At 44.6% G+C, this 15,783-nt stretch overlaps 1 protein-coding gene across 2 annotated transcripts; it reads right to left on the bottom strand.

Annotated features, from left to right (window-relative positions):
- Window positions 1-2,396: 2,396 nt before the first annotated feature.
- Window positions 2,397-4,851, bottom strand: TPD52L3 (TPD52 like 3). Of its 2 annotated transcripts, none has more exons than XR_014777384.1 (2): window positions 3,868-4,850; window positions 2,397-3,412 (listed from the first exon to the last, which is right to left on the bottom strand). XR_014777384.1 is itself a non-coding variant. In XM_084772605.1 (2 exons), the coding sequence occupies exons 1-2, from the start codon at window positions 4,665-4,667 to the stop codon at window positions 3,391-3,393; spliced, it is 717 nt and encodes a 238-aa protein (XP_084628731.1). In that variant the 5' UTR covers window positions 4,668-4,851; the 3' UTR covers window positions 2,397-3,390. The 2 variants fall into 2 exon arrangements, 1 of the variants encoding a protein (XP_084628731.1); XM_084772605.1 differs by having other exon boundaries at window positions 3,973-4,851.
- Window positions 4,852-15,783: the final 10,932 nt, after the last annotated feature.

Below are 15,783 nucleotides of genomic sequence, written 5' to 3' on the forward strand. Positions count from 1 at the left end.
TTCCTTTCTTTCTTTCCCTTTGTGGTACTGATGATCAAGTCTAGGGCCTTGACAATGCTTGTCAACATACCCACTACTGAACTACACCCTGGAAGGGCCTGGGTTTGGCAGAAGGGATGCTGTCTTCCAAATAGTGAACACCCGTACTTTGATTGGTGGTTGTTACTTCTAACCACAAAAGTGCACATGAGGAAATGGGCAGCCAACGTTGTATCTCCCCGTTGTTGCTTAGGCAACATGACATCTGGGGTATTAAACAGGGCAGGGCACCCATCTCTGTCATCGTCCTGGAGCATCGGACCTATGAGACAGAACGTGTCTCAGAGCATTCAAACTGCTATAGCAAAACACTGCAAACTGGCTTATAAATGACAGAAACATGTTTCTCATTGTCTTGGAAATCAAGAAATCCAAGACTAAGGCAGAAGATCCACTGTTTCTTAGTGAATAAATGGTGCCTTTTCACTGTGTTTTCTCATGTGTGTATCCTTGAGCCCACTTATAAAAATATCTATGAGTTAATTACTTCCCTATAGGTCACAGCTCCCAGGACCATCATTGTGGCAGTTAGAATTTCAACACATGATGTGGGGACGACGTGACTGTTTAGGCTACCTTCTAATCTAATTTACTTCTGCGTATACGGGTGATGCAGGCCCAGAAAAAGAAAAGCCTTGGAGAATTTTCTTCAGTATTCTGCAGCCAGTGCTTTTCAGGGTTGAGCCAACTTGGCAATGGGTATCGTTGAGTGTACATGTATTCTAGGAATTGTCATGAACTGCATCTTAAACTTATCAACTTAGGTGAAATAGATTTAAGTGACGCTACAAAATCCAAAGGCCTAAGAGGTGACTATGAAGGCACACGAGACAAAGAACTGAGGGGACCCAGCACGTGTGGTAGAAACAGGTGGGGGAAACCAGACATGGAAAGAAAGCCTTTATAAGCCAAAGCCATGTTGGGGAAGGCATTTTCTCTGATGCCACCCTCCCCCATACCATTGCTACTGCTGGGCTGAAATCCATTTGAAACAATAAAAGCAAATTTAACATGCCATTTCTATTTCATTGTTACACATTCTTACTAACTTGTACATTTATTCACTTATCTGTCGCAGGATGGCGGTTCCTCAGCCTGGGGGGATTTTATTTCTTAAATATTTCTCAATCTACTTCTCTGGTGATTGTTCCCTTTTAACTGAAGTGCTCCGATCCCTCCTTGTTTCCTCCAGGGCTAAGCACTAGTGCCTGAAGCAGGTGCCTGATGATTTTGTGCCTGCTTCTTCCTCCCCCCCGCACCACACCACTCCCCATCCTATTCCCTTCCGGGCCTCAGTGACTAGCAGGTGTTCCCTGGAACACGTTCTCTGGTGCATTCCTTCATGACTCAGTCCTTCTGCACATCAATATGAGTACTCTACTTGTGCCTGTCTGGCAAATATCTCATCTTTTTAAGATTTTATGCTTCTATGAATGTTGTTTATTTCCCTCCAGCATGGTCTCCCAGTCACAATCGAGGCTAGCTTCAAGCTCTTTATCCCCTGCCTCAGACTCCCAAGCACACTGGCCATCATGGTTGCTTCTCTATAGTCTTTACTTACCTTCCAAGACAGTATTGAACACAGCCTTCCAGAGGACTTCCTTTGTCTGTAGCACACATCTCTATTTAGGCACTTATCACAGTATAATCCCAACGATCCCAGTCCAATGGCTCAAGAATCTGAGTGTTCCTAATGTATGTAGGTCACGTCTACTCAACCTCTGTGCCTTCAGGGCCTGGCACAGCTCCTCACACACAGAAAAAGCCTGTTTGTCTTTGAATACCTAAAATGCCTCAAATAAAGATTATTTTCACTTAAAAGTGGGAAGATCCCATTAGCCAGCTAATTGTTAATAATCTCTTGGACAAGGTTTGATATCTAAATGTGTATTATTTTTCTATTAATTTAATAAGAATTTTTGAATGTTTACTTTAACTTAGACATTGTAGGATAATGACTGATCAACAAAATCAGAAATGTGCCTTACCATCCTCATGGGACTGAGAATTTATTGAAGATTTTCAGGCACAGTGGTATATGCCTATAATCCTAGCAATTAGAAGTCTGAGGCAGGTGGATCACAAATTTGAGGAAAGGCTGGGCTATTATACAGTGAACCCTCCCCATCTCAAAGAATTTCCTGTCATTCTTATGAGTTATTAAATAAGAGAGAATCTATTTGAGGCTTGGTCCACAGTATCAGTGAGATCACACACACACACACAAGTCTTTCTAACAAACAGATCGCTCTCCATTGGCCAACTTCTTTTCTGGTTGTTGATTTCTTTTTTTTTCCAGCACAGAGAACCATCTCAGTTGATAATTATAATAAATCAAGAAGTAAACATGCAAAAGATTTGTACATCTTGTTTTAATTCAAGCAAAACGTGGCCTCTGGGACTCTGTGGAGGGTTGGGATTTATCAATGTCTTTACAGTTTTACCAAGAGCTTCAACACCAACAGCAGTATTGAATTTCCAACAAAAGGGATGGGAGAGGAATCTTCAAGAAACAGTCAAATAGGACCAGGTGCTTGGACTGCAAGGCTAACTTGCAGGGCAATGGTAGGTTATTGAAATGTACCCAAGCAAATAGTGGACTGCTGCGATTCGAGGCTACACAAACTCCCATTTCAGACAGTGTGGTGTGGGAGGAAAGAAGCTGTTGGGATGGGCATTTTGAAATAGGTAAACAAGAAACAAAACACAAGCATAGAACAAAACCAAAACAGTTTCTGTGAAAATCGGATATAAGAAAGTTTGAACAAACGCAAACCAAATCCCTTACAGGTTCCTATTGACCTTTGCAGAGGGCGCGGAGGTGATGTCTGAGTTCTTCCTTCTGAGCTGAGGTTTAAAACCGGGCAGGCTTAGAATCAAGCTGAATGGTGGTGCACGTACAGTTAGGCCAGCTCAGAGGCATAACAAACAGCAATACAGGCACTGGCGTTCCTTTCAGCATGTTTAAAGTGCAGGGGAGGGGAGACTGATGGCTACCGTGGTGTCCCTCGTGTCCCTTGGCTGAAGGTGGTCACTAATTGGCAATTGCAGCAGAAAAAGATGCAACTGGTGGCAGGAGACATGCTCCCACAAGAATTAAACTGAACCCCAACTTTAACATGCAAAGAGAGCAAAAACACAGGAGATGCAAATTCGCCTTTTCCCCCTTTGAGTCCAAAATAGCAATCTCCTGAATTAAACCTAAACTGATTTGCTGAATTGGCCACTTTGAAATATCAAAAACACAAACATTGAACAAAACAACAACAACAAAAAATTCAAAGTTTTATAAAATGTATAGTTTTAGAGTAACAATCGGTGGCTCGTGTTTTCTCCTCCTTTCTGGTGGCCTTACGATGGACAGTTTTCTTGCCTGCATTTTAAAAAGAAAAGCTGTGAGGCCAGGGATGAAGCCTCACAGTTGAGAATCTGTACTGCACGTGTGAGGCGCTGGGCTGCATCCCAAACAATGCAATAACATAAAGATTGTAGGTCAAGTGGTGCTTGTAGGAAACGGGGAGACTGTGTAGCCAGGTTATTCACACTTTTCCCCAATGCCAGATAGAAATCTCTTTGACCCCAACCGACTAATCTTCTGAAGAGTTTGGGATATGGTCTAAGGCTCCTGTGGAGCCATTTATGGTGGCCATGAAAAGTCACCTCAGAAAAGCTTAACATAGCAAATGTGTTTCATCTACAAACTTTACTGTTAATAACTAGTACGACACTTGGACTTCTCTCTCTTTTAAGAGCTGCAAATATCTATGCAGAAATGGGTTATCAAAACTGGACTGTGCCCACGTCCAGAATTATACATAATAGCTTTACCACTGTTGGTTGGCTGCGGGGCTTCGTCTTGGCAAGTGTGATGAGGGAAGAGAAACTCTGTATTGGTTTTGGCAGCCAAGCAAGGCTAACACACAAACGGCTTACTGTGGCTTCAGGACGGAAGCAAGCAGTTGATCGCCAAGTTCTGGAACAGTTTCAAATCCACTCCCCGGAAGCGACTGCGGATCACTGCCACTGGCTGGTGAAGAAAGAAGGCCACCGCCAAGCTCCCTGCCGCCTGCCACTCTTGACTTGACGGTCCCCATCAGTCCTTCAAGAGATCTGAAGGTGGACGACTTCTTCATGTCTTCAACCTTCCTGCAGATGGCAGAGCCCACCAAGGCCAGGGCAGTTGACGTCTTCTGCCTCATGTAGGTGTTGGAGGCCTGAACGTCATGCCAACTCTTGGAAAGGTTGTGCCTCAGTCCCACCAAGGCCGCGCAGCCTAACTTCCTCCTGAGTTCGCCGCACCGCTTCTCCTTGGTTGCTAGCACGTCACGTAAGGTGGAGATCTCCTCCTCTAGTTTAGTGAGCTCCGTTTTGAGCTCCATTTGCTCAGCCTCCGTCAGCTCCGGTTCTGAAGCTGGATGGGATTCGTATGTGGATGCTGGGGTCTCCGTCGTGGCCTCTAGAACAGACAGGGAAAGCTCTTCATCCAGGGAATCCAGGTCCAGTTCTTGGTAAAGAGAGTCCGGTCCTTGGTTTGTGGAGAAATAGTTGGGGTTGGCGGAGCTGCAGCCGAGGCCGGCAGGCTCCGAATTCTGGCCAGTGAGGCTGGACTCCAGGTGAGACGGGTCCATATCTTGGACAGAAAAATTCAACCGGCCGAGACCGGTTAGAGATACGGTCCGCTTCCAGAGGGAAGGGGTTGGCTGTAGGCCAGATGGAGGCCTCAGAGGCGGGACTTCCGGCCTAAATGGCTGGTGGTCATCCGTATCTCTCGGTTTCCGGCTCTTCTGTGGCGGTGTTTCAGGGGATTGTTTCTGCATCACAAGGACCTTGTGAGGTGAGCAGACCCCAGATTATTATTGGGGTACATCTCTTCTTCTCTAGCAGTAGTGACGTAGGTCAGGTGGTCATACCAAATTGTGTGGTTCCTCTTTTCTACTACACGGGGTTTTTAAGCCATTGGAGATGAATACGCAACAGAAATTTAAGAGACAATCCAGAACGTAAAAGAAGCAAAAATACTTAGGATAAGTTTTGAAGCTCAAAACTCCCAGGTTTGGGACACCCCCACCCCTCAATCTTACTGGCCCAGGCTTCCCAAGGGGCCCCCAAGAAATTACAAGAATTGTTAAGATAGACTTAAAAGTACCAAGTACTTTTTTAAAAAAAGTATGCCAGAAGGCTACAAAGCAGTATTAGGAAAATAAGTCTGGACAGCCACAATTGACTTATTTTGAACGAGAGTGTGTTGTTTATTTGGTTGGTTCGTTCCTTTAGTTTGGATTTTGCTTTGTTTTAGAGTCAAACTCATTGAAATCTAAGACCGTTGTACCTTGAGAAATTACCACTGGATTTTTAATACTGAACTTGCGCTTTCTTTCCCCGACCTGCATCTCTTCCTATTTCTGAAAGCATGTTTGCCCACATTGATGGTTGCCAGTTTGCCGGAACTGGTCTGCCCAGAAAACCGGAGCCAATGAAATGGAGTCTGAGATGGCAACCCACATCTTCCCTTAATTCACCCAGAGTTTGAAACTCATAGACAGGGGATTCAGGATGCTAATCCAGGAAAGACATGTGTCAAGTGTCACTTAGCTCCTTGTCTGGTTGCCTAGTCCCAGGGACTGTCTATGACCGAGGGGAACTCCTCCCCCACTATATGGTCATAGGCAGTCAAGTCTCATCTTGGTAGCCTGCTTATTCTTTCTCTGAGTGCCACCATGCCTCCCCTTTCTCTACCCTAGACTCTGCTTGAATGGCATGCCTTGCCAGCTGCGGCCTAGACCACACTGCTGCAACGCCTGCAGCGGACCAGAGGCACTGAAAGGAGCTAGTGGCATGTTTCTGTCGGTATGTCTCCTTAGTGAAAAGGAAAGTTTATCTACAGGCTGGGCAGATCTTGAGTACCAGGAGGCTGCGTTCTGTCAGGGCAGGGTTCAGAGTGGCAGCAGGGGTCTTTCTTTTAAGTGGCTGGGTACAGGGTGTTTGTCTGCCTAGAGAAGAGAACGGAAACACATGAAAGTGTTAATCCTGAGCAAAGAGGACTCCCAGAAGGAACTAGGAGGAGATTCAAAGTGAGGGCCCTGTGTGTGCGCCAGCAAATTGGGGCCAAAGCAGTCTGACTTCTTTGTATCTAAGGCTTCAGGTGCCTGAATATAAAGGTTATTAATAGAACTTTGAAACCTTTTAAAGATTACAATCATTGTGGTGGGTTTGCTGCAGAGAAAAACAAAACAAAGCAAAACAAACAAAACAAAACAAAAACCAAGCAACCCTCCTACAGCCAAACCAACCAATGAGACAAACAATAACAACTCCCCCCAATACCCCCCTCCCCACCACACACACACACACACACACACACACACACACACACACGCGCGCGCGCGCGCACCCTGGACTATAGTCCCTAGCAGCTTAGCCATTCTTGCCTTAAAACTGTCACACCTGCTATGACAATGCACAATGACTTCATTTCCTCAGTCCTGGGGCAGAAGACACATTTTCATTTTACTAAGGCCTCAATATTAAATTGCACATTGATTTTTTTTTAAAGATGAAAGTCCAATTTTCGGAATACTGAAATGCCACAAAATGTGTATTTTAAAAATGGGGAAACACAGTAGTGAGGCAGCCAACTGCAGGTGTCAACACATATACTACAGTATGGATCAGGCTTTCTTCCTTCTTCTCATGCGTTGTAAGAGAGAAGACAGATGAGGATTGGTTTCTTGTTAATACTGCTATAATAAGAAAGCTAATGGGAAAAGAGCAAAATATGTTGATATATAGTATGGAAATGCCACAATGAAAGCCCTTATTGTATATGCCAACTTAACAATTAAAACAAGGACAAATGGAGAGAGCTAATGTTTACTGACTATACCCCAGGAATTGTTAATATTTTCACATTACTTCAACCCTTATTACTCTTGAGAGGGACGTAAAGAAATACTATGAGGGGTCTGGGGAGCTGGCCAAACAGTAAAGTCCTTGCTGAACAAGTATGAGGACCTGTGTTCAAATTCCTAGGACTCATGTGAAAGCAGAGCTCAGTGTTCCTACGGCAGGTTAGGAGGCAGAGTCAGGAGAAGGCCTTGGAGCCTGTGGTAAACAGCAAAGGAGAGACCCTGTCTCAAGCAAGGTGGAAGGCAGAGGCTGGCCTCCAAGGTTGTGTTCGGACCTCCACACGTGTGCATTGGCGTGCGCACATCTGTACTCACGTGAATGTGCACATATGCATAGACTATATACCCACATTACACAATATACCTCCTTGCACATATATACATCATACACTTTTCTAGTTTCACTTCTGTTGCTGTGACAAATACCCTGACCAGAAGTGACTTTGTGGTAGAAAGGGCTTGAAATTTCCAGGTCGTGATGCATCATTGAAGGGAATTAAAGCAGGAACTTGAAGTCAGGCCTGCTTGATATTCCACACATTACCTCTGGCCAAGAAATTCAATTCATAACTAAAGAAGTACAGCAGGAGGCATGGAGGGTGCTGCTGGCTGGCAGGCTGGTTTATGCTCAGCTAGCATTGTATACGGCTTAGGACATGGTGCCTAAGGAATGGCGTCGCCCACAGTGGCTGTGCCCTTCTACAGCAATTAAATATCAATGGTCCCTCACAGACATGGCTGCAAGCCAGTCTGGTCTAGGCAATGCCTCAGTTGAGATTCTCTGCCCAGATAATTCTAGATTATGTCCATTTGACAGTTAAAGGTAACCAGATGGTGTACACACACACACACACACACACACACACACACACACACACACACACACACACGTAGATAAATATCTGGAGTTTGCAAATACTATGTAACCTCAGACAATTGACCTCTAAGGAATGCCACTTCATGACCTATAAAATTGGGAAGCCTCAGCCTTAGAGAAGTGAGATTAAATTAAACTAGCTTGCTAAGAGCAAAAACAGAAACCTCATTTTCAAAAAGATGTCTTTTTCTTAAACATTCTGAAATGTGTCATGCATACAAAGTGCGTGTGCCCTTTTGAAAGGTATCAGAAAGCAATTGCTTGCCATTTGTTTAAGGAAATGGAATATTTCAATGGTTTCACAGTTCTTTGCATGTCTTTCTTTTCCTTTCCTTCTTTTCAGTTAATTGCCACCAAAATTTTAGATTAGCCATTCATTTTTGTCTTTATAAGATTTTACCATCTATATACTAGTAGAAAATGTATTATTTAGTTGTGTCTCTTTTTTATAAAAATTATTTATTTATTTATTGTATATGAGTGCTTTATCTGCAGAAGAGGGCATCAGATCACATTATAGATGGTTTTGAGCCACCATGTGGTTGCTGGGAATTGAACTCATGACTTCTGGAAGAGCAGGTGGCGCTCTTTAACCACTGAACCATCTCTCCAGCCCCCTGTTGTATCTCTTATTGAGCCTTAGGTAAATTGAATCGTGTCTATGTATTCTTTCTCCCCTTGTGTACTGCTTTAAAAAAAAATCATTATCTTTTTGTAAAGATTTATTTATTATCTATACAGTATTCTGCCCACATGTGCACTCAGTGTCTCAGAACTTCCATCAGTTATAAAAATGCATAGATATATTGAGATGGAGGCACATCATAAACCGCCATACATCAGTAAATAAACGAATAAGCTGTAGTTATATTATCAACCTAGATGGATCTTAAAAACAGTACACAATGGGCTGGAGAGATGGCTCAGAGGTTAAGAGCACCGTCTGCTCTTCTAAAGGCTCAGAGTTCAATTCCCAGCAACCACATGATGGCTCACGACCATCTGTAATGAGATCCGGTGCCTTCTTGTAGTGACTCGAAGGTCAGCTTCTCCATGTGCCTCGCCAAGGTCGGGTCTGTCTACAGTGATTGTATTCACAATTAGATTCCCTCTCCTGGCCTGCGTCCTGATGCTCATTTAAAGTATTCCTTCTCCAGCTTCATTATTCCCAGCTTCCCAGGACTCATGCTGTGCTCCTGACCTACAGCCTATCACATTTCTACAAACCTGCTGGTTCCTTCTCACTCTCCTGATTCAAAGCCTTTGCCTGTGGCCCCGGCTCGCTCTGCTTGCGAAGTTCACTGATCTCCCACCTCTTCCCAGTGTCTTAGGTGCCTCATGGGGTAGTGAAGCCTTTTTCTAGGCTGTAGTTTTCCCATAGCTGGCAGGGTCCCTGCTCTCAACATCTCAGAGTTTATTTCTTTGGCTCTCAAAAGTGTTAGCTACCTCAGGTCATAACACCCCACAGCTGTTCCCTGTGCCTGGAAAGACACAACAGTTCTGCTTCCTGTAGTTGTGAGTGTACCGGGCAGGAACTATGGGAACGCCATGGAGCAAAGTACCTGACTTTGCAAACTCCCTTTGTCAGGATAAGGACACCGATTACACTCTTGTCAATGAGAAAGGACATGAATCTTTAATTGGACTTAAGGTCCACTTAGCAAGAGGAAAATCATGCCAGGTACTGGAAACCTAGCCAGCTACCCAGGCTAGTGAAGTCATGGATCTTGGAGGAGAACCGACAACTACAACATCAGACAGACTGAGCAGGTTGTGTTATTATATTTAAGAACACACACACATACACACCACCACCACCAAGTAAAGAAAAAGAGGCCACGGGCAAGTGTTAGGGGACACATGGGAGGCTTGGAGGGAGGAAAGGATGAGGAAAATGATAAAATTATGTGCTAATATAAAAAAACTGTCTGTTACAGGGAGATGGATAAAGCACTTGTTATTTCTTCTTGCTTTCAGGACAGGGAGATCCCATGAGACTTGCTCCAAAAGGTAAACTCACCCCCTTTGGTAGGAGTTAGTCTTATTACGTTAGAAAGGCATCCTCCCGTTTGGTTTCCTCTGTGTTTATCGTAGGCTGGCTGCTCACCTGCAGGCGGCTCACTAAGAAATACCCGAAGGCGTGGATGGTTGGAGACAGGAAGCAAACGCTAAGTTAGTTGCTTGCATTTTTTAAAAAAATAAGCCTTTTCAGTTTAGAGGAGCGTAAGGCTTGCAGGAAAGCTCAAAGAGTACAGACAGTTCTTTTAGCTTCTCTACCAGGTGCGTTTGTCACAGCTGGTACATTGCGATTCATTGAGCTCCACACTTTCCTTGTTTAGGCTCTCGTGAATACTTGCAGTCTTAACCCTCATCTGCTCTACCTCACTGCATTTACTTCTAATGTATCCATGGCTTCTCTTACTTTTGATATCTGTGAAGTTTTGAGGAATTCAGGTCCCGTGTAGAATGTCTGTCTCTTTGAAGTCATATGATGCTCGCACTCAAAGACAGGGCTGCTGGGTTTTGGAGAAGGTAACCAGAGAGGTAGGTTAGCATTGTCCGCACTGGATTAACTTCAGTTGTTGTCTTGGGTTAAGAGCCTGCTGCCGGTGGGCTGGAGAGATGGCTCAGCTCTTAAAGGCTAGGCTCACAACCAAAAATAAAAGCCTGGTGGTGAGAGTATAGAGGAGCCAGAAAGCCAAATTCAAACAGAAGCTCAGCCGTTTATTGTCTGCGCAGCATCAGACAGTTACTCCGTCTCTCTGCTCCCTGGTTCTCGTCTGTAAAGTAGACACAGTAAGTAATTCATGAAGTTATTCAAAATAGAAAAGGAACTTGGAACAGTGCTTGGCAAATGGAAAACAGGATGTTTGTATGTGGGTGTGTGTGTGCTATGGCTCATTGTGCTGCCTAGTCCTGTCAACTGGACACACAAACTAGAGGCATCTGACTGGAGGGAGCCGCAATTGAAAAGATGCCTCCGTCAGATCTGGCTGTTGGCACACCTGGAGGGCATTTTCTTAGGTAGTGATTGATGGGGAAAGTCCCAGCCCACTGTGGGTACTGCCCATCCCTGGGGTGGTGGTCCTGGGTTCTGTAAGAAAGCAGGCGGAGCAAGCCAGTAAGCAGCACTCCTCCATGGCCTCTGCATCAGCTCCTGCCTCCAGCTTCCTGCCCTGTTTGAGTTCCTGTCCTTGTTTCCTTCAGTGAGGAACAGCATAGAGGTGTAAGCCAAACAAACCCTTCTCTCCACAGCTTGCTCTTTGGTCATAGCGTTTCATCACAGCAATAGAAACCCTAAGACATTAATGTTCCTGACTGGCATGAGATTGACGTGCCTCTGTTATGTGCAGCTACCAGCTCTCTTTATCTCAGACAAGTAAGCTATTTGTATTTAGCAATGAAAAATTTAAATTGTACATATTGACCTCGAAAGACCTTTGTCGCCAGGCGTCGTGGTGCACACCTTTAATCCCAGCACTGGGGAAGCAGAGGCAGGCACATCACTGTGAGTTTGAGGGCAGCCTGGTGTACAAAGCAAGTTCAGGACACCCAAGGCTACACAGAGAAACCCTGTCTTGAAGGAGAAGAAAAAAAAGATCTTTGTTTTGCTGTTTCTGGGAATTTTAAAATTTCCCCCAAATAGTTTTTCCTACAGACCATATTACCAGGGCTGGAGAAATGGCTCAGGGGTTATGGCTGTTCTTTGTGCAATCATGAGGATTGGAGTTTGGATCACAGCAACCATGTAACAATCCAGGCATCCTGCAAATACCCGTAACTCCAACTCATGGAGATCGGATGCCTCCAATCTTCTGGCTTCCATATTCTCACAGGCACTGGTCCCCTTCACAAGTGTGTGTTTGCACACACACACACACACACACACACACATACACACACACACACACACACCTTAGACGTCTGTACCATGTACCAGTGGTGCTTCTGCAGAGGATTTTCATGGTTGCTTTGCTCAGTTCACATGCTGACTTGGCATTCAAGTACGTTATTATTTGCTGACTTGCTTTAGAATGTTGGCTCTGTTAGCTGTTGATCCATTGACAAGCTTTGGTTCCATAAGCCAGGAGAGCACTCCTGGCTAATAGTCTGTAGTCCAGTTATTAGCAATGCTTTCTTCCCTTCGGTTCAAGCAGAAGCATCCTCAGCACTTACTAGCATTAGGAACAAAGGTTTAACATTGCACACTGGATGTCACTGGTTGTGTGGACACCCCACAAAGGGATGACAGTTGGCCCTGCAAATCTGCAGAGCAGTCTGTTTTCCCGCATGCTTTTCAGCTTTCCATCTGTGATTCTAAGTGATTGTGTGAAATACTGGTTCTCAATGTGAAAACATTTCTTAGCTGTTTGGGTTTTTGACAGTTCCATAGGAAACTTTGCAAAAAAAAAAGTTTGTGCAAATCCAAAATGTATGTGTCTTTTGGATTTTTATAAAAGATGTAAGTCGCACTATCTAACCAAGGCAGGCCTTGAACTCATTATGTAGCCCAGGCTGGCACAAGACTCATGATGAAAAACAAAACAAAACAAAAACAAACAAGCAAAAAACCTCATGATGATCCTCCTGCCTCAGCCTCTCAAATCCAGGGATTACAGAAAATATCCATAACTTAATATATTTTGGTCTAACTCTTGCTTTATTATTTTTAAAATTCTGTCTTTTACAATCTATTTTTGTTTCTTTTCTTGGTAAACTGGGCCAGTGGCCAACAATAGAGGCGTTTGTGGAGACTCTTATGTACTCCACATCAACAAAGAGACTTTCTATCTTTTCCTTTGGCAGAGGGACTTTAACTGAACACTTACTGCAACCCGTAGCTACGTTAAAACTCATCACACACACCATTCTCACAGCAGTGCTGGGAGGAAGAACTGTTGCTGCCCCCATTTATATAGATCAGGAAGCAGAGCCAGGGAAGTTAAAGACCCATCTCAGACTCACAGCGCTAGTAAGTGGCAGGACCAGAATCCAAACCCAGGCCTGCCTGAGTCAGTCTAGTCTCTCTACTGTTGCCTGATCTCAGTATGACGTTTGAGATGCATAAATCCATATAGAATTACTATAGAATAAAAGATGTTTGTTAAGTGCCTGGTTCTTAGGTATAGAAGTTGAGGAACTTGGTGATCTATGTACACTCATATCACCATCCCCAGTTCAACGAAAGGCGTATTTCTTGCAGTCCAGAACACTATCTGAAGCCCTTCTCTAGCTCCTTTTCAATTATAACACACCTCCTATGCACAACTAACTAGCAGCTTTCCCATTTTGTGAGCATGTGTAGGATTGGCAATAAACACACTTCTGTGGCTTCTTTTGAAAAATTTTATTACATTATTTGTGTGTGAATGTGTGTGTGTGTGTGTGTAGGCTTTGATTAAAAAAAACTATTTGATTTTTTAAAAACCTAATTTATTTGAAATTCCTTAATGCCTTTACCTCTCTTTCAACCCACCAACCACAGGAAGGAGGAAAAGGTTAGTAGGGACAGGCGACATAGACCTCTTTAGACTCAGTTCCTTGGAGTGAGTCCACTCTTGTCAGGATCCCAGCAGTCCAGCAAAGCAACAGCAGACACAGCAACAGGAGCCAGCAGTAGTGGGAGCAACAGCAGCCTCTTCGGAAGTTTTCTCTGGAGTGTTTCTTTCTAGGAGTGTCTCAAAGTGATGCAAATGCAAAGCAATCTCTCTGTTTTAGGGCTCTAGACTCTCCCAGAGTCTGCACAAGGATATTTCCCACCTGATAAAACCCAGGCCCCCTGCATGAGGCTGTCCTCAACTGACAAAGATCACTCACCCTCTCACAGGTCTGTTTCCAGCTGTCAAACATCACAAAGAAACAAAATTTCCACTGTGTGTGTGTGTGTGTCAGAGAGAGAGAGAGAGAGAGAGAGAGAGAGAGAGAGAGAGAGAGAGAGAGAGAGAGAGACTGACTTGTGAGATGTCTCTCCTTAGCTTATCAATATGGTGGCAAAGTGACTTCACCTGCTGAGCCTTCTCAGGAGCCTTGTTTCTTTTATTTGAAACAGTAACTATGGGGATTATTTGTGTCGCTTTTCTGGAACTTTTCTGTATGTTTATAAATAGATATGGAAACATGTTTCTTTTGTAATCTCTTTTGGCTGTGCTGAGGATTGAACCCAGAACCCTGGGCATAGTAGGTAAGCACTCCGCTGATGAGCCGCTTCCCAGCTATTTGCGATAACCTCTCAAAGCTGCCATTCTCCTTTGAAAGTAATATTTTTTATTTTTAAAAAATTTTTATTTAAAATTTGTATTTATTGAAGACAGATTCTTCTCTCATATAATATATCCTGGCCACCGATTCCCCTCCCTCCACTTTTCCCAGCTCCTTCCTCACCTGTCCTATCCCTCAGATCCACTCCTCCTGTCTTTCCCTTTAGAAAAGAGCAGGCCTGCAAGAGACACCAACCCAGCAGGACAAAACAAGATACAGTAAGACAAGGCCAAGGCCCTCACTAATATCAAGATTGGACAAGGCAACCCAATAAGAGGAAGATGGCCCTAGGAGCAGACCAAAGAGTCAGAGACATGCCTGTTCCCACAAAACTACCAAGTTAACAGCCGAAGTACATGCAGAGAACATGGAACAGACCTGTGCATACCCGTTACCCCGTCCTTGCTGCTTCAGTCTCGGTGAGCCCATGAGAGTCCTGCTTAGTTGACTCAGTAAGCTATGCTCTCCTGCGTTCTCCACCGCCTCTGACTCCTACAGTCTTTCCTCCCCTTTTCCACGGGGTTTTCTAAGCTCTGAGGGGAGGGACCCAATGGAGACTTCCAATTTTGATTTTCTCCACATAATGTCTGTAGGTCCCTGCATATTTTTTATTTTTAAAAATTAGTTTGTTCAGTTTACATCCTAAGTGTAGGCCCTCCCTCCCTCCCCCTCCCTCCCTCCCCCTCCCTCCCCCTCCCTCCCCCTCCCGTATTCCTCAGAAAAGGGAGCCCCACCTCCCCACCCCAGTTCATCAAACTGAGTCAGGACTGAGTTCATCCTCTTCCCCTGTGGCCTGGTGAGAGCAGCCCCACCAGGGGAGAGTGATAAAAAGGCAGGTAACAGAGTTCATGTCAGAGGCAGCCCCCACTCCCCACATTAGAGGACCCACATGAAGCCTGAGCTGCCCATTGGCTACATCTGTGTAGGGGGCAGTCTATGCCTGGTCCTTGGTTGGATCTTCAGTCTCCACACACCCTCTGGGCCCTGGTTAGTTGGCTCTGTTGTTCTTCTTGTGGAGCTCCTGTCACTTCCAGGTCTGTCCTTTCCTTCACTTTCCCACAAGACTGCCTACGCTCTACCCAATGCTTGGTTGCGACTCTTAGTAGCAGCCGTCATGGAGGACACCCTCTAATTAGACAGGGCTCCTAGTGGAGAGAGGGCAACACCAATCCACCCACAAAAACTTCGACCCAAAACTTACCCACCCTACAAGATGTGCAGGAATAAAGATAGAGCAGAGATTGAGGGAATGTCTAACCAAAGCCTGCCCCAACCCGAGACCCACCCCATGGGAGAGAGCCAACCCCTGACACTGATAATGATACTCTGCTATGGCACCAGACAGGAACCTAGCATAGCTGTCCTCTGAGAGACTCCACCCAGCAGCGGATGGAAACAGATGCTGAGACCCACAGCCAAACATTGAAAATGATATTTTTAAAGTAGAACATTTGGAAAGTAAGGAGAGGCACACAAAGGAGTTTTGCTACTCAGAGATAATCATTAAAGCTCTTGATTATGCCCTCCCAGCATGCTCTCCCTAAGTGCCTGTGTTTGCTAGCTTTGGGTTATATGGACATGTCTTTTTTTATAACCTGTTATTTCCTCTCAGTGGCTCATATCCACAAGTTGTTAACTATGCATTCTTCTGTAATGACCTACAAATATTTTAAATACTTTTTTTTCAAACGTATCTTTTACTTC

Source organism: Acomys minous (genome assembly GCF_964271855.1).
Source record: "Acomys minous genome assembly, chromosome: 2".
NCBI classification, from domain to species: Eukaryota; Metazoa; Chordata; class Mammalia; order Rodentia; family Muridae; genus Acomys; species Acomys minous.